Source organism: Telmatherina bonti (genome assembly GCF_933228915.1).
Source record: "Telmatherina bonti genome assembly, chromosome: 13".
NCBI classification, from domain to species: Eukaryota; Metazoa; Chordata; class Actinopteri; order Atheriniformes; family Telmatherinidae; genus Telmatherina; species Telmatherina bonti.
In genome coordinates, this window is record NC_136611.1 from 23,608,521 (window position 1) to 23,628,292 (window position 19,772).

Genomic DNA, 19,772 nt, shown 5'->3' on the forward strand with positions numbered 1-19,772 from the left:
TGGAACTCAAAAGCTTGCGGTCAATGTGAAGTGCAGAAACACTTTATCTTATGCATTCTTACTCATCTTCACCCACAGGTTATTCCAAACATCTCTTCCAATCGTTCTACCTTCAGGCCTGAGTTCTTGCGCATACGCAGACGTCCCATCCACATGTCGGTCAGCAGCATCTGACTGCAGGTGTGAGCGATGAAATCCCTGTGTTTGGCCGCTACCGCCAGCTGCAGGCAGGTGGCGTTGCTCCAGTTTTTCAGCTCATATGTCAGCAGCTTCATGGCCATCTGCTCATCCTGTTTGTAGGACTGATCTAGGAGCTCCACTGCCAGCTGCCCAAACTCCCTGTGAATATATATGTGAAAAATATATGGCACTCATAAAAAGCAATGGGGACATACTTTTGTCCAAAATGTAAAAAAAAACAAACAAAAAAACAAAAAACAATCTATCTTGAAAAATTTAACACAATCAATTATTGCACTTAATTCAAGTTTCACCCTACTTTCACCCTGTGGAAGGCTATTTACCCACATGGACACAAATGCATAGACAAACACAAACACTGCTGGGACTTGGGGAATACATGCAACAAGGTTTAATAATCACACAGAGCACAGTTCTGTAGTATCGTATGAACAGATGTTCGACTATCTGCTTCTTTGAAGTCATTTTAAGATAAATTATATATAATAATATTGTTAAAGGAAAATGTTGCAATTTTCCTCACACAGCCTGTTTAAAAAGGCCTTGAAAAGCAAGAATTCCCACCAGAATGTACAACAGCAACTATTTGCACTTGATAAATCAAAAAATAACATAATGGTCAGCCTTATTATAAGTCTATACAAACACATAGAGAAACACACACATGAAGTCCTTCACAAATACTCCAAATTCAGTGAAGAACATGTCCGCCAAAAAAATGCATGTTGTTAATTGAGCTCCTCGAAGGAAGCCAACCAAATTCTCTGTGGAAAGCAAACTTAAAATAAGCCAGCTCTGAGGCGATTCTTTGAAACTGTGTATATGTGTGTATGTGTGTGTGTGTGTATGGGGGAGTGTATGAGGTGTTGCTTCAATGTGGCTGTGCTTCATTTGTACAATCTCAAAAAATGTCTCCTCATTAGCAGTGATTTCCGTAGCCAGAATCATCAACTCAAGCATTACCTTAATCTCTGTGCGTATCCTTAACTAACGATGATGCGCGTTATTAGATTTCTGTATGTATGTCACTTACGTCCCATGGGAGCGCACAGTAGTCTGAAACAGGGCAGCTTGCAGGGGAGGAAGGCACGTCAGAGTGTGTGTGCAGCTGTCTTTATATACTAGAGCGCAGGGGTAGGCATTCCTGTCTAGACTCCCAACTCAACTTTGCATTAATCTTTTATTGCAAAAAATGTTTCCAGTATGCTGCAGTATACAGCTCACCATTTGTAAGTCATAGACTATAATATTACAGCGATGGGAGATACTGGGGTGGGTGGGAAATGCTTTGCCCCATACCCCCCCCACTGCCAGCTCTGAGAAGACAGTTGGCTTGAAGGGGACATTTGGGATAGCATCTTTGGTGTACTTTGGGTTGCATAATAGGGCATTCATGAATTTGGGTTGTTGCAACAAAAAACAATCACAAATAAATGTTTGAATAAGGACTAAGGAGGTCTAATTGTTGGATAAACAACATGAGCCTTTTTGTCATGCTTTTTGTAACATTCCTGAGCAGTTTTTGTCATATTGTAGAACAGATTTTACTCCTGGTGGAAAGCACCACCAGTAGGGAGAGGCACGGCCACAGAGGAATGTTGAGTTGGGTGGTACATGTCAACGTAACATCCACACTAATGCCAGGAGACAAGGTTTCTCATAAATCAATGACAGCCACTAACACTGCAAAGTATTGCTACACCTTAAAGGAATATCCCGCTGATAACATAAGCCAGAGAAGAGAGATGGTGTGGTTTGTGTTTCCCTGTGCATGCATTATTCACGCCACCCACCTGGAGTTGTGGTTCAGCTCCTGGGAGATGTCATCCACCATATCGTTCTCTGATGCTTCATGTGCCATGGCCTTGCAGAGCTTACATGCCACCAAAGCTTTGGCCATGGCTTCCTCGCCATGCTGCCAAAAGAACAGCGCCATTTTCTGACGTTTCATAAGCACCGCCCACACCATCAGCTCATGGAAGGGGAAAGGGAAGTGGTTGATTTCTGGGTCATCCAAATCAATGTCCACCTCTTCCTCTCGTTTACGTGTTGTCTTCTGGCGACCTCTGCGGATTGGCATGTCATCCTGATGGAGATCAATAATAAGTTAGTGAGGTGGGAAAAAAAAATGTCAGTGGTTGTTTTGCAGAATGCTAATCATAGTGAAACCCAAAAGCTGAAAATTTTACAATGATGCCTATCAAAGGGTAAGAAACAGAGAGAAATAACACAAATTCATTAGGAAAAGCAAAAAAAAAAAAAAAAGGTCCCAGTGACATAAGAGGAGATGGATTTTAAACATGAAGTCACACAAAATAGCAGATTGCCAAGCATGCTATAGATACCTTAGAGTTATATGTATACTACAATAAAAGCTTTAGGATATGGATCACTCATCATGTATACACTTTGCATATTAAATGAAGAACATCTGTATGTGTATATATTGCAGTCTTGTGAAGACTGTCATTTGTTGAGTTTAATCTAAGTCACCTGGCATGAGAAATATATTTATTTACATAAATAAATGGAGCATTGGACTTTCACGAGTTCAAAAGAATATGGATATTTTTTTTTCCAATTTATAAGTCTGACAGAAATGTAAACTGCATATGCTTTTACATCTCTTTGACTGCTTATTTAACAAAAACCTTTTTCTGGCTCTGAACTGAATTCAAACTGCCATCAAAATCAAACAAACAAGCCTCAAGGTCTTCCTTTTAAAGACTGCAAGACACACAGCACATGCCGAACTACGTGCATTTTTGCTGAACAACCAAGAAATGTTTCAAAAGAGTAGACGTCAGCAATGAGGGAGCGGAGCAGTGAAAGAATAAATAACAACCTTGATAGGATCAAAACTCACCTCCATTCCCAACAGTTTCAGGGCTTTAGGCTGAAAAACAAACAAACAAACAAACAAACAAACAAACAAACAAACATAAGCACAGCAAGAGCTTCTATTCTTTGGGTTTTTCTGTGCAATTTAATCTGTAAGCACAAAACAGGATTTAGGGATGAGCAGATCAGCTCATCAAGCTATAAATAGAAAAAAAAATCTGTGATATTAAGAATCACATGGTGTTCATTTCTGGATCTGCTCCAAGAACAATTTTATTGAGGAATATGCATCTTGTGCGGCTGTGATTGACAGTATACTATACATGCAATAATCTCTCCCAGTTTAGTTTTTAAAAGTGAAGTGTATTTGGTATAGTAATGTGTATCTGTTTAAAAAAGCAGGGCATGTATGAATTATGCATTCATGAGCCATCATCTGAGCTGGTAAAAATAGCCCAGGTTTCCTGTGGGAATTAGATATCTACATCTATTTCAAGGCTTTGTTGTTACTTAACATGCGTTGTGTGTGTGTGTGCGTGCACAGAACTTTGCGATTACACATTCAGTTCATCTAGAAAATCTATTTCATTTAGCCTCTTTGCAAAGTGTCTCGCTTTATGCCTGGATTACCTCTGTCTCTCCAGCTTTTTTTTTGTGTTGCCTTTGTGTCATCTAAAATAAAACCAAACCAAAACAAAACAAACAGAAAAAAAAAAAAAAAAAAGAAAACAACAAAACAAACTAGCGCACCAGCACCTGCATACATAAAGATGCATGATAAAGGAATAAACAATCATGCTGCCTCCTGGGTTTCAGCGTGTCTTGGCATAGTATGTGCATCTAGATTTCCACTTGATGGATTCAAAAAACAAGTTTTAATGTTGATAGTGGTGGGAACAGTCAAACAATGTTGTCAAACAATATAATCCAAAAGTTCCCATAGATGTTCATTTTTATTAAAGTCTGGTCAATGTAAATGCAAAAATGATTCATATAATTTTTTAATCCAACCAAACTATTCAGTGCTTTGTGCATTGATTCACAGCAACCCTTTAATCTCAAGGGACAAGTGGACCCAAACCACATCAGGAGAGTTCCTCGTCCAGGTGTCAAAAATGTGGTGATGGATGGCTTGTCTGACAATATCATGTCTGTCTCTGTAGACCAATGCATATGGGTTTTGCAACAGAGAACTGTCCAATGTGCACTCATCTATATGATGAGCAGTGTACACCTCACAACACCTCTTCTTAAGTCTTAACATCCTGCAGTGACATACATTTTCACCTGAGGGAGAGTTGTTCCTTTATTTGTCCTTATTTATCATCCTAATTTACACATGCAATACTTGTTGTATATTCACCACTGATCACCATGTCTAGCTCTATTTACTGATGGTTTTTTTCCACATAAACATAAATAAAGATGTCAATTTCCTCATACTGAAATGCTAGCCTGCTACTCTTTGTGGGTGAAGCTTTAACCATCTGTCCCTAAGATTGGAGCTTTTTTCAGTCACTAAGTCTTGTTCTCTCCTTTTAGAAAATAAATTAATTACAAGTCAGCTGGTTTAGCAAAGCATCTTTTAACATGCCAAAGAATATTAATTAATATTTTATCCAGATTTTTCCTTTCATTTTGGCATAACACTCTGCACACATACATATACTCACAAACACACACTCAAATATACAAACGCATGAGTGCACTGTGGAGCAGAAATTAACAGTAGCCTGCACACCTGTGCATAGTTCTATTTTCATTACACCTGTGGCGGTGTGTGAGTTACTGAGGCAGAGCAAGGTAAAAGTAATGTAATATGTAGCGTGTGGAGTGTAAACACAACCACAAAACACTCAATTTCAGCTATCACATCCTCCACTTCACTTGAGCATACTCATCAGTGCAAAGATTTTTTCTTCCAAAGCTGTAATGAAGTGTGTGTTTTCTCTGGATCACAAAGGTGAGTATTGAAACGCTGCTGCCACAGATGGATGATTTGTTGCACCTAAATTATTCTAGCTCATGTTTTCCTGTGTTTGTGGAAAAATAGCTAATTCAAGACTGTTTTAAAAATGAATGATGAATAAAATGATACAATGAATTAAGATAGTGTGGGTGTAGTATTGCAATATATTGGTGTTTCACTTGGGCAGTCAGACTAAGGTTGGATAAATCTGTATCCACAGGCAGAAATTAAATAGGACTCGTCACTTTTATGTTTCTTTTTGGGTTAGCTAAGCATAAAATGGGTCTGAAGGACATTGTAGAGATGTTGACAGTGATTCTCTCACACGGTCTCTCAACAAAACAAGTCTTCCTGTTACCAAAACTAAACTAATTCTGGAACAAAGTAGGCACCCTCCTTCTATCTGGTTTGAAATATTTACTCTGCACATGCTCAGCTGGCAGGAACCCCAAAACCAATGCATGCTGGTGAGGACGCAAAATTTGTGGTGCACAGGATTTGGAGCCAAAAAGATATGGAAACTTCTCAATATTTTCACACCTTTTTTTGATTTGGTTGGCTTGACCATATCATGCTGTCATGTCAGGTAGGTCAGTTGCTAGCGAAGATATTCCCTAAGATCACCATTGACTAAGGTTTGGTACTTGTATAAAAATCCTTCAAATCTGAAAAAAAAAAAAAATTATATGTGAGAGACCCCACACATGGAGATAAAAAACAGGAATGGAACAGTTTTGATAGTATTGCCAATATGCTCTCTAAAACATCAAGAGAATCATACCGTACCTGACAGAAAACACAACTCAGCTTCTGGTTCAAGCTCTGGTCATCTAACACATCGATTACTGCAATTCCCTACTGGCAGGTCTGCCTGCGTGCTCTGTTAAACCTCTGCAGATGATCCAGAATGCCGCAGCGCGTCTGGTTTTCAACCAACCCAAACGAGCACATATCACTCCGCTGCTAATCGCTCTTCGCTGGCTTCCGGTTGCAGCACGCATCAAATTTAAAGCTTTGCTTCTGACTTACAAAACAATAACTCAAACGGCTCCCGTCTACCTTCACTCCCTAATCCAGGCCTACACTCCTTCTCGACAGCTACGTTCCACCAGTGAAAGATGCCTCATGTTACCACCACAACGTGGGACTAAATCATTAGCCAGACTCTTTTCCTCTGTTGTGCCACGATGGTGGAATGATCTCCCAAACTCTGTCTGCTCTGCAGTGTCCCTGTCTACTTTTAAGAGCAAGCTGAAGACTCAGCTCTTCAAGGAGCACTTCAACACTTAGTATAGCTATATTTATTGGAAAGTTGGAGAACTTAGTCCAGTTCTTTGCAACTGGACTAAGTTCTGGTCTTTGTTCTTTTATGATATTAATTCTTTGTATTGTAACATAGGTTATATTATATGGTGGAAAGGGAGTAAACAAAAAAGAAAAAAGAAAAAAAAAAAGAAAAAAGCCTGTAGCACTTCATGCAAGGATCTGCATCCAAGTGGACAGTCCACTAGCACCTTCCAACGATGTCCTCTACTGTTTGATTTTGTGATTGTGTTGTTCTCACTCATATGTAAGTCGCTTTGGATAAAAGCATCTGCTAAATGACTGTAGAATGGTACTGTATGTGGTGTATCTCAACACACTACACCGCACACAAAATTATGCTGTTCCACAGGCGATTCAGAAACTAGTCCTCTGAGCCAGAAATCTTGTGCGATTAAACGTGACTTAACAAAAACAAAGAAGAAAAAAAACATAGAAACAACCAGAAAACAACGCCCAGGATGGAAAAGGACAAAAAAGATGAGGGAATGACTCTAGGGACTATTGATAACAGAAAAAAAAAAAAAATCCAGGAGTTTGAACTTTACAGGCTGCTGAGCATCAACTGTGCTTGTTATTTATTTCATCTGCTTCCTTCTTCCTCAGTCAGCTCGCGCTTTTTGTTGACTACATTCTGTTCCACAAAGCCACAACGTCATCTTTCCCAACACATGTGGTTCTGAATATTAGGCAAGTTTAATATTTGTGATTATCAGCTTCAATATGTTTTCGAACGAATTGTCGGGACAAATTCACTCTTAACACACCTCAGACTACAGGATAATTTTATTAGATAATCTTATAAGACCTCAGATAATTTGGAGTTTGCCAACGTTGTTTGGGAAGAGTGAAAATTGGGACAAAAATAGCCGGATAATACTTATGTGTGTAACCAGCTCAGGAAGTAAGATGTATAAACTCTGGCTTATTAATCGGCAAGGACAGAAGTCAGATAGAAGTCAGCTTGTTTACTAAAATTCAATAATGGAGCAACAATAAATGTATTGTCTTGGGTTTTTTGTTATTACTTTGGTGTTAAAACTTAATACAGTCTTCACAATAATCCATCAAGTACAAGCAGCAGGAGACAGCAGCAACCTATACAACATGTAATGGTACATTGCATCATATGACACTTCCTATCTTTGATCTTGTTGAATAGCCTGCTGGCCTTCACAATATCACATTATACCAGAGTTCACTTGCAGGCAGACCGAGACCCCCTTTTTCAAGCTAAGTTTGAGTCTTTGATCTGTACCACATTTTAATGCTAATACATAACTTGATCATCTTGTTCTTATAGGGCAAATATGATCAGAGGTCTCATAAAACTTATGTGGTTCCTCCCATCAATCACATTTAAATAGGTGGATGCTAATGGAGGTAAGAACCATTTACTCACCCTTTTGGGCCCAAACAGGTTATGGTATAGAGTTCTGAATCTTTTCCTGGTGTAGTTACACCGATATGCACCCCCCATGAGGTATTCAATGACCAGTCCAATGTCGATGAGGCTGATGCGGTAGTCCGGGGGCAGATTTCCCTGGAAACCAGACAGTGTTAATAGCTTACAACCACACCTACTGATTAACAAAGGCAGGACCATAAGAGTACAAAATGAACCACACACATCTTACACACTCTAGTCACAAAATCCATATCAAACAGTTTTTGGCTACAAAAGAAAACGTGATTATCGGATTCACCTTGAAGTAGATCCAACTGAACCCTGGATATTCTCGCTTGGAAAGAACACACAATGTCAGTGAGTAAACCGCACGATAAGCAAGAGCAGGGGAAAGAGGTACACAGAAACTCTCAGGCAAGATCTCTCTTCCAGTCTCTTTTAGAAATAATTTTTCAAACACATGGCACCTTAATTTGTTTCTCTTTACTTAAAATTGGTCTGAATGGTTACACTTTAAGATGTCCACAATTTAAGACAGAAAAAGGCATTACAGGTATGGAACATTAAAGTATCATAGAATCTGATTGAATAATAGCAGTGTTAATGAAATTCTATAGAAAAGCTAAAGATGAGGAAAGAATTTAATCTCAACTTCGAGAGGGAACGTCTAAGGACACAACAACGGATGTCAAAAACTAAACAAATTGTCTTCATTTTCTTTTCGGGAATAATGAGATCTTCCCAGTAAGGTTCAATGCAGTCTTGAAGAGGGGAAGAGAGAAGTGGACTCATTAGCCTGGAAGAGAGCAGCAGTAGCGTGGTGTGACAGACAGACGGCTATTGATGGGATAAGAGAGTCATTATTGAAACAGAAGTTTTTCCTGTGAGGAATATAAGTATATCAATGCTTGTTGCCCTGCTCATGCCCTCAACCTCAGACCTTGCAATCATTATTCTGGCCTCTACTGTTCATCTGAGATACACCAGTTAACACAACCCTAGACTCCATTTCTTCTCATCTTCAGTCAGATGAGAGAAATCTGTACTACATGGTTCCCTACAGTGTTGTGAAAAAATCCATATATGGACAAAACTGTTGACACACCTCTGGTAATGAAAGAAACATCCCATGATAGTGACTAAAAAACCTTGAAAAAGACAAAAGTAACAAAAAAAAAAAAATGAAAATGAAAATCAGACATTGCTTTTAAATTTCTTTCCAACAGCTTTATTAAAAAGAAACAAACAAAACTTATGAAACAGAAAAAGAAATAACAGAACAGAACAGGGTCATTTTAATGTTGGAGGACCTGTGACAGAAAACGAGCTTTCTGACACTGAGCAGCACATTTAGCTCCAAACTACCTTGATAGTCTTTGCATTTTATTGCATGCGGCACAGATTCAAGACACCCTGTTCCAGTTACTCCATATAATCTTTTTTTCAGGTCTGTTTTATTAGTTTAGTTTTAATTTAGTTTTATTTGGTTTTAATTTTCAGTCACTTTTTATTTATTACTTTTGTCAGTTTCAACTTATTTCAGTTACCATTGTGAATTTTTTTCATTTACAGGATATCAACAGTTTTGTCCACATCTGTATATATTTGAAGAAAAACAACAACAAAACAAAACATTTGATCCACTCTGAAACCACCTCTGTTAACGAAGGTGATGCTTGAAGAGTCATGAGAAAAAATAGCTTTATTAATAATTTATCAACAAAATATCAATACTGTGGTGTACTCCTGTGGGAATCCTGACTGCATCTTTGGCCTCAGCGGCTTCTGTCATCGTTTAAGCTGCACTTAACCATAAACCTTATGCTTGAGTCCAGGGCTGATCCAGAAAAAATCATACCATACTATCTGGTCTTGGCAGTTGTGACAAGGTCAATTTTTGGAAGATAAATATTTATTCATATACTAAGCAGGTCAAATTACTGCAATTTCATTCAATTTTTACACACGTCCAGCCAGAGATCAACGTCAACCCAGGTTCCCTGCAGATCTTGTGATTATTTTTTGAAGATGTTGGCGATCTTTATTTGCAACAAACAGTCTGATCTTGGTAGTCTGATACAGTTTGTTCTTGATGTACAAGTGATAAAGTGCTGAAAAAGCTGGAGTGAATGATTTATTTTTGGAGAGACTGAAGCTCTTCTTTATTTACGTATCAGACTCAGTGGCATCTACTGTCCTCCTTTCTGAGGACTACAAAGGACTCTGATGCTAGATGCTAGAAGTTAAAATTAGACATTTTCCACCTCTCAGCCCATCAAGCGGTTCTATTTTAATTTCACAGCGCTCTTTTTTCACATAAGGCTAGGTCAAACTTTATTTATCACACTTAAGAAAGCAATGATAAAAAAAATGTACATTTATGTGTCAGGCATTGGATTGTTTTGTCTTTAAAGGCACAATTTCAGAGAGGATCAAAAGTCCAAATGCTTTGGAAAAATTAATTGTCTTTTCAAAAATGTGAATTTAGTTCATCTATATGAGCTAGGTCCTCTTTAAATTCACTGTGCAAAGATTTTCAAAGTAATAACTGTTTGTTTAGGAAGTTTACAGTATTAGTTTTTAATCATCTGGTGCAGTAACTAAATTCTGATTCTGGTTGTGTGTCTGACACAAAGACTAGTGCACTCTTTAACTTTCCTTCATCGATACATTTGATGGCAGTTGCTTTTTAATTCAAGTAAATTTTTTTCAGAACTGTCAAAACCTGTCAGATGATCAGGCTTTATCAATTTGTACTTTGCAATTTATTGCACATTGATCACAACAGAATATCAACATAAGTTCATTTTGCTAATTTATTACAAGTACAGCACTCATCAACTGCACAAATGTTCTGGTGATTAATTTCTTTTAGATTGCCAGTTATTAAACCAAACCCAATAATAAGCTCCTAGTTACATCGGGGATTTCTTCCACACCCTTCCTGATGTGTAAGACTCCATTAGCAAGATGCATTGCTTCCAACTCTTGGTCATAAATCTATCGTTTCAGCTTTGGCAATTGCTGTCAATGGATTCTTCTGGGTTTTTTTTTTTTGTTTTTTTTTTTTTTTTTTTATATTTTCCAATAAAATTGATCACATTAACCCTAAATCATGCCTACACTGACCATCATCACATTTATTTAAAATAACCAATTGTCTCAGATAAATGACTGGCACTTGCCAACAGTCCAATGCCAACATCCTCAGGGAATAATGAGAAAGAAAGGAGACGGCAGTGTCGTGCAGACTCCACCCGACAGATGGCGTTTAGATGAAATTAGCATCATGATATACAGAAACACAGAGACACTTTAGCTACACTACTGCAGTTACACACAGCTTAGCAGAAAGAGGAACTTGTCTTCCACCATGCAATGAGAAGTTTTGGTTTTTAATGGTAATGAAACTGATAATCTCGCGTTTTATTCATTTAACACCGACATTAGAGCCGTGTTTGAAGGCAGGACGCATCTTTATTCACCGTCAGAGGACAATGCAGTGTTGTCATGAGTAAATGTTAATTGACAAATACCTCTAAATGATAATAATGGACATTTCTTACGTCTCTTGACTTTGAAATCAGTCCCAGCTGGCTAACAGATACGTGTTGAAAGCAAAATGTGGGTTTTTATTACCAACCATAATTATCCAAGTCAGGGATAGGCAAATCTGGTCCTCGGATGCCACGGTTCTACAAATGTTAGGAGTTTCTCTGCTACAACACACCTGACACATATCAGACCTTATCAGCAGAGTTGTGCAGAGCTTGATATCAAACTCTGCATAAGTCTGCTAAGGTCTATTGCAGCAGGGAAACTCCTAGCATTTGCAGGACTGTGGCATTCGAGGACCTTGCCTACCCTTGATCTGAGTGTTTTTGCAGATATGTAGCAAAGTGAAACAATTATTGTGTTGACAGTTGTTAGTTGCCAAAAAGTATATAAAAGATGTGAGGCTGAGATTGTTAATTTATATACATACATTGTGTATATAGGCCTATATATATATATATATTGTATATACACACACACACACACACACACATATATATATATATATATACATATATATATATATATATATATATATATATATATATATATATATATATATATATATATATATATATATATATGTATATATATATATATATATATATATATGTATATATATATATATATATATATATATATATATATATATAGATGCACACATTCTAAATACTGTACAAAATATAACTGAAGACATCAACACAAAAAGATCACTTTGTGAAAATGTTATATTATGTTATTTTATATAAAAACAAATGAATCACAACTTATAGCTTTTTTACTGTAGTCTGACTATACTTATTTTCAAGTTTTATGAAAACAGTTGTATTTAATGCATCAGCTGTTTACCATCATGGTGTGTGACTCAAAGAAAGTATATTTGTAAGTTATGAAAAGAACGAGAGTCGTGCAAAGCTTTACACAGCCACCACAGCCCGCAACTCCAGCTGAAAGAGAAAAGCCAGCCTCTATTTGCAGTAAACAGCTACTAGAGCCACTAGTATGTACGCACACACACACAAAACAGATGCAAACAGAGTAAGATACACACACCACAAAAAAAGCAACTGAAACTCTATGTGGTCAACCAAATCGTCTTTAATATCTGACATTACCATCTGGGCTACCTGAGCAGCTAGAACAGAGCTACTGAGACGGCAGTGATAGTCATACCTTTTTGACGTCTCTGACAAGGTGGTAGAGTGTGTTTGATGGTCCATGTCGCTGTTAAAGAAAAGGAAGGAAATGATGATGCTGAATTTGTTTGGTAAAAACTATGCAGTCACCACCATATGTGTGATGATTTTTACCGTGTTGTACAGCTCCTCCAGTCTGGAAAGAGTGAGGAAACGGTGCATGCTGACTCCATTTTCAATCAGCAGCTTGACAAAGTCCACTCTGTCCAACACTAAGGCATCCAGCATTGCCTGTTCCAGGGAACCAACCTAATAAAAAGGATTACATAATGGGACCTTTCCAGGAAACCTGAATGTAATTCTAACTCCTTTACCTAATCAGAATCAGGAACAGACATAATTCATTATAAAGGTACAATGTCAAATTAAATATGTATTATGATAATTTTTTAAAAATGGATTCTATAATTTGATGTAAAGGAGCATGTTTTTGGATTTAGGGCTTCTTACAGGCCACTGCTGTCCATAGATGAAGATCTGACTGCGTGCGATGTCCACTCTGTTCCATGCAAGAGCCAAACTCAGCTGGTCGGGGGCCGAAGCATTGGCACCTGTAATGAATCAAGAATTATAATCTATGAAACTGGAAAGAACCTCATTTGTTTTATATCAATTAAAAAGAAATGTGATGGGAGTTCTGGTTGTAGCAATAGCAATATGACTCATAATCACATTTAAATATCTATCAAGAAACAGTTTTTGCTACTTATAGCTAAATGGAATTGCACAAAATAATAACGACCAGTTCATTTGTTCAAGTGCTGTTAAGTAGCTTCCTCTAACTTCAGGCTCAGTATCTCATTGCTGACACCATGTCTGTTTTGTTCCTTAGCTCTGACTGTAATGAGTGTCTGTAGAGAGAAGGATGTCATTGCACTGGGGAATGATAGTTTAGTCTTTCTTCTCTGATGTATCACTTAATTTTACACTCCACTTCATCAAAGTTCCTTGGAGTGTCTTTGTCTGTGTAAATCGTTTGCTGGCCTGTACTCCTCCAGGAATATCAACATATTGTATCTTTTATATAATAGAAAGAAAAAACACAGTCCAATATAAAGAAATTGTTTGTGCAGGCCCAGATCAAAATCACAAAGCACTGTAAATATGTTTACTCTATTAAAGTACCTCTCAAAGTTTTATCAAAGGTAAATGACTTAAAGCAAAAGTTTTAGCTTGCGACGTGGTCATTTCTTAGGAATACTCAAGTTCCAGTTGAAGTTCGATAAAAAGAAAAACTGACAAAAAAAAATACAATACAACAACTACACAATAAAACAATTAAGAGGAAAGCAGAAAGTGAAATTATTTCAGTAATCACATAAAAGTGTTTCAGTTCTCGTTTGGGGGATTTTCTCCCATTGTTCCTGGAAAGAATCCCCTTTTCATACATTCCTGGTCATCCTTGCATTTACTGATCTTTGGTATGATTTCAAATAATGTGTAGGATGTGTGAGCCTGCAGTAAAACCTTGAGGCTGGCTTCTAAGAAGCTTGTGCATTTTGGATTTAGAAGAGTATTCAGGGTCAGTATTGCTGTTCCTTCTTTTTCTAAAGAAAAAGAAAAGCGAACAAGCCAAAAAGCCGACGGTGATGAAATGACTGTTCAACAGCCACGCATATCAGCTGGGAGGTGTCTGAGATTCTTTAACTTCTACTAATTTTCTTCTGACATAGTTTTGCTTTTTGTAGCAAAGCAAGCCCTAATGTTACCTTCACAAGCCAATAAGACTCATTTTGAAAATGCACCTGTCTTTTTTATATTTTCATGAGCAATTTCATGCGAGGACAGAAGAAAGTTTTTCTAATAATCACATTTAAATTGAAAACTGTATTCTAAGCTGGTTTGTCTGCTCTGAGGAGAAGTGCATTTCACCACTGTAGAAAGCAATCCATCTTCTTGAAAACTGTTTATGGCCAGGAAGCACTATGAAGCAGTAATCCCATGAAAAGTTGCTTCATGTTTCTCAGTTTTTCAAACTGGAACTTGAACTTGGATTTTCCTGTTAACCACCACTTCATATTTAAATGACACAGAGAGGAAACAGTCCCCTTTAAAAGCTTTGCTGTTCTTTGACAGCCTCCTCCAGCTTTGTGGTCATCAGTTATTTATTTTCCAGAGAGCTAGGCAGCTGTTTAGAGGAGTCATGGATGTTGACTGTTGTCACAAAGTTTAAGGGAATCAGACTATTTATATCTTTAAAATGTGCAACTTTAGGCTTCCTTATGATGAGTGTGAACAAGGCTCAGTTGTAAGAGGCTATGACGTTTACCCAGGCTTTTGAACTGAGCTCCTAACTTTGTATACCTACCAATCAAATATAGTGCAAAACAGAAATATGATGCCAACTAAGCTTAAAATGTTTTCATTCATGCCAACTTGCGATTAAGCAGCATAATATTCAACTGGAGTGAACTATTGCAGTGACAAAAATTTACACTGACACTTTACAATTATAAACATATTGACATTTGAATATATTAGCTTGCATTTAAAATACATGGACATTTTGCAAAGGAAATCACTAACCGTAAGGCAAAAGAAAAGTAATGGATGCACCAGAAAAGCACAAAGAACCTATGATATTTTTGCTGCACGACTCAGATTTTGATCTATTGAAATGTTTCTTTGGAAAATGTTTCAATTATGTACAGGTGGCCAAATGAGAGAAAGCTTGTTATAACATTTCCATGAACTTTTGTTAAACTGTTGTCATGAGACACTCATTAAAAGGTTCTACTAGACTTAAATCATTGCTAACTTGTGGAAGCTAACAGAAAATCACATGGATAATATACCTGTACACTGGGAGGATATTAATGCTTGAGATGAGGAACTAATTTATCTTATTAACTGAAAAATAAAAAGAAATCACATGTAATGCAAAGTACCATAATAATTCTTTTGTGTGTCGACATGAAAGTGTAATTTTTAATAAGCACACAATATTATCACCTTACACAGTGCTGTCTTTGGCTTAAAGGTCTGCAGAGAATTACTGGAGCTTAGCAATAAGAGTTCAGACAGGGCCCCACTAATAATATGCAGCACCCACTAATAAGAGCTTTAGTGCAGATATATGTATATTAAAAACCAGGGTGGCTGTAGTGCTTCATCAAAGGCGCATAACTTCATTTTGTCGGCCTGCAGGGGGGACTGAGCTGCAGCTATCTGACTTTATGTATCCAATCCCCAGGATATTTACTACCTCAGACAGCAGACCATCAATTACTCCCAACTCCCCTCACTTACACTGCTGGTTCTCCCCTGCACTGTCTTTTCCCACTTGTCTTTATCTGTCTCTGTTTCTCTCATGCAAGCTCACACTCACAGCTTTTATTCATGTTTCCTGGTCATGCTCTGTTCCCTCCACACAGCATATTTCTGACTGAGATGTGTTTTGTTGAGCTTCAGGCGGCAGCTTAGTTCTTTGAAAAAGAATCTAATCCAGTGTTTTAAAATGCTCCCAGGGAGCATGTGACTGATTTTACACTGGGAGCCTTAACATATTTCATTGACTCTCATACTGCAGGATGATAGTTGCACGTAAAATGACCGTCACACCATTGACTATTAAGTACTTTTTAATCATTTTTTGTGTTTCTCCATATTTAATTTCTCTGATTTATTTCTTATCACTTCCTTATCTTTTCTTCTTCCTTATTCCACCTTCACTTATTCAACCTAATGGCATTCCTGTCATGTATAAAAATAAATCAAAAGGGATAAAGTAGAGATCAAAGATAAGGGACAGATCAATGGACGTGACCAAGAAAATGCATGAGTGAAATATGTGTACAGACAGAACACAAAAGAGCAAGAATGTATAAGTCTGAGATGAAGATAAAGATGAGGGAGTGATGCATTTGTCAAATACATCATGCGCCATCACGGCTACATATAAATGTTTTAAACACATTCCTGTTTCAATCATACCTTCTCCAAATTGCACTCTCTTCTTCCCGCTCTGCACACTGAAAGTTTTCTCTGAGAAGCAATTCCTGAGATAATCAATCATAAGCTCTGAATGTCTAAGCAGCCCCTCAGGACTTGCTGCTTCTTTGTGTGAATGCACAAGTTTCTGCACTCTGTTTTCATGTCTATAGAGGTTTGTGGAAAGGGATTGGGCCACATCGCCCAAAGAAGTAAGAGAAGCCATGGTCAATGCAAGCTACTGAACAACAATCGAAAATATGGATCCCTCTGTGTGTGTGTGTTTGTAGATAGGTGAGTTCAGAACGATGTGCAGTGGGAAAACATGTGGAACATGGGGAAGATTAGAGGTTTAGACTAATTTCATTATGTAAGCCATTTTATTTTCCTTTCATTTCCTTTTATTGGTAAATTCATTACAATCTGTTAAAGCAGTCACAGTCTTCTAGCAGAATGCCATTTAGCCAAAGCATTGTGACCAATCATTGTCAAAAAGCAGGAGGATTGTGTGTATGTTCAGAGCCATTTGTCTTTGGCAAGATCCAAATGAATTTGACCAGATTATGGGTATGGACCAAGACAAGGAATTCCTCATCAACAGAGATGGGTACCATCCAGGGACTGTCCAAAGAGGGACAAACGACAAACCAGCAGGGTTTCTAAGGTTCACTGCCTATGAGCCATATAAACCAGGGAACCCCAATTCTGTAACAAATGCAACTGTATTTCCCAAAAACTACAAAAATATTGGCTTTTTTTTCTTTTATTAGTAAAAATTTGATGTGGTAATACATAATCTAACACTTAATAAAGAAAAAAATATATAACTTACATCAAGCAAGCAGTAAACATACAGGAAACAAAGCCTTTCAAGTGAATACAGTCAGTGATTGGATTAATTTTTAAGAGATCCACTTCAGTGATGATCTGAAATATTTTTTAGAGCTTAATGTCACACTCCTGATCTATGAACAACAAAAGCAAAACCTTTTGTGTTCTGAACACATGTATTACTAATCTAATCAGCAATGGAGGTACTTCCTCAGACAAGATGATACTTAAATTGCACAGAAGCAAGAAACAGTGATTTAGGACCACAAGGAAATGGGGTCAGTCATGCTCTATAGCATAGGACATACAGGCACACACCCACCTTTCAGTAACGCAGTGAGGATGGCAAGGTCAATGTCTTGATGACCCTCTGAGCCCATCCGGAAAACTGTTATCTGAGAGACAATAAGAAAGAAATAGACAAGGAGAATGAAAGACGGGAAGAAACATGAGTCGCTATGTGTTCTAGACAAGCAGAACTTCTTAAAAGTGGATTTTGTCTCCGTTCATTCCACTGTAATTTGAGTGAGGGTATGTTGTACAAAGAAATTTAGTCACATACTGACAAGAAGTGCTTTCATTTGCTGGATTAAACTGCTTTACTATAAAGACTGCTGTTAAGAGAGAGTGGGGAAAAAAAAGAAAAATTGATCTAAAGCCTTGAACTGTATCCCCTTGCTGGACTCTATCTTGCCCTCTCTTGTCTCCAGAACAGAAGACATCAGAAAACTCTTAAACTGCTTGTTAACTGAGGGGAAGGGAGCGAGGGAATTTGCTGAATAAGAAGTGGAGAAAACAGAAATATAAGTATGCAAAGGAGGAGATTAAATGAATGTAAACTAGTCTTGCGTGCGATTACCATAAACCCGTCCCTCTTTTTTTTCTTTTTTTTTGCTACCTTTAATGCTGTTTTGGTATTGGACTTATGAATGATAAAGTCAGCTGGCAGGGAAATCAGAGGCAGATTTTTTTTCTCATATTTACAGTAGCAAAGCTACACATACTGTACAGGTGCTCACGTGTGTGGGCGCACGTGTTCATACATGTGCATTGTGAAGGGCACCTTGTTGGAGTTGTGTATAGAAGAATGTGTGTTCTGAATGCTTGATGAGCTATTCCTCTAATCCTTACATCCATTCATCCATCTCCTCCCACCTCCGTCCCTGCAGCCCATCTCCCCCTCCTCTAAATGGCTGCATTTTGTGGAGCTTTAGAAATCTGCAGGCTTTTTGCTGCTGTGGTTGCTGTTACCTCCCCTGGGCAATGCTGCAGTGTTTGAGTAACCCCCACCAACCCACCACCCCATTTATTTTTACAATCTAACCCCAATAAAGCGATACAAAATGCAACAATGATGATTTACAGCGTGTGTTAGGTTGCTCATTCATCACTGCATGCTGTATGCTGGCCACATATTGTGCCCTTTTGGGGGAAATACGAGCAGCAAAAAGTCGCTGCTACAGTAAAAGCTGTGATAGATATGGCATGTTTTAGGCATATTTGTATCTATGTGCTATGTGCGTATGTGTGTGTGTGCCATTCTAATCAGAGGAGCTTTCTAGGAGTGCAATGAGATGTGAAGGAATCGATTGGGACCCTCTTGCGCAGGGACACCAAAGAGTCGTTGGTGCAGTGCATGATTCAATTTGCTTTTCTGAGTTATGTTGCATTACAGTGTGTGACTATGTGTGTTTTAATAGCGCGGCCAGAGGCAAGGTGATCTCTTGCTACAGTGCAGCTTTTCCCTTAATGTAATAGAGATTAACAACACATTTTGAGGCTCTCTACTCAACACAGTCTAAGAGCCTTGACAGACAGTTTTTCAGAGAGTCTGTTTAATTGCACAGATGCCTGTATTGGTTGCTCTGTACTACTGCTCTGTAGTTATTATGATAGCTGAATGGGGAGTTCCCCTACACACACCCTTTCACCTTCCTTTGCTCATACATACAAACACACAGGATTATTGGCTTTCTTTTAGGACTAAAATGGATTATGGTGCAATATCTAAAAGATGAAAGATGTTCACATTTGTTTTAAGTTTCTCCCCTCAATTCAGGGCTCACCACGTTCTCCCTCCCTTCTTCCTCCCATCATCACTTTCAACTACTAATCTTGCAGCTCCTCCTGAAAGAATTCTACTTTAGTCACCTATCCTTGGCATACTTCTCCTTTTTTGGTGCCTCTTCCTCTTCACTTCCCTCTCTTAGACCCTCAAGGTGACCGGATGTACTCATGTTATCACAGAGGCGGATAACATGTGTCATTGCAAGGTTGCTGGTTTAATCTCAAAGCAGTCCTACATCATCAGTAAGTGCGAATGTGAGAGCAAGAGGTAAACATGAAGCTTCTCCTTCACCTATTTCCTTCATCTCGTCCAAAACAACGCTTCTCCCCAGGACGAATTGTGAGCAAGCAAATGTAACCGTTGTTGGAGAGAGGGTAAATTCATTTTAGTTGGTTTATTCATTTACTCTTATGTCTTTATTTATTTATTGCAATGAATACATTAACCCAT

General features: G+C 38.0%; 1 protein-coding gene across 7 annotated transcripts in view; it reads right to left on the reverse strand.

Moving 5' to 3' along the window:
- trpm3 (transient receptor potential cation channel, subfamily M, member 3) overlaps nt 1–19,772 on the reverse strand; it is a gene marked incomplete at both ends in the record, with an annotated part of 138,639 nt that overhangs the window by 14,890 nt on the left and 103,977 nt on the right. For 4 of the 7 annotated variants that reach the window (XM_079250682.1, XM_079250683.1, XM_079250686.1 and 1 more), the window contains 8 exons: nt 111–339; nt 1,995–2,287; nt 3,068–3,097; nt 7,737–7,877; nt 12,471–12,521; nt 12,608–12,742; nt 12,944–13,044; nt 17,577–17,649. In XM_079250682.1, the coding sequence (XP_079106808.1) occupies nt 111–339; nt 1,995–2,287; nt 3,068–3,097; nt 7,737–7,877; nt 12,471–12,521; nt 12,608–12,742; nt 12,944–13,044; nt 17,577–17,649 (1,053 nt within the window). Of the gene's footprint in view, nt 1–110; nt 340–1,994; nt 2,288–3,067; nt 3,098–7,736; nt 7,878–8,040; nt 8,077–12,470; nt 12,522–12,607; nt 12,743–12,943; nt 13,045–17,576; nt 17,650–19,772 lie in introns of all 7 variants that reach the window. The other 3 variants (XM_079250681.1, XM_079250687.1, XM_079250684.1) reach the window with 1 other exon arrangement.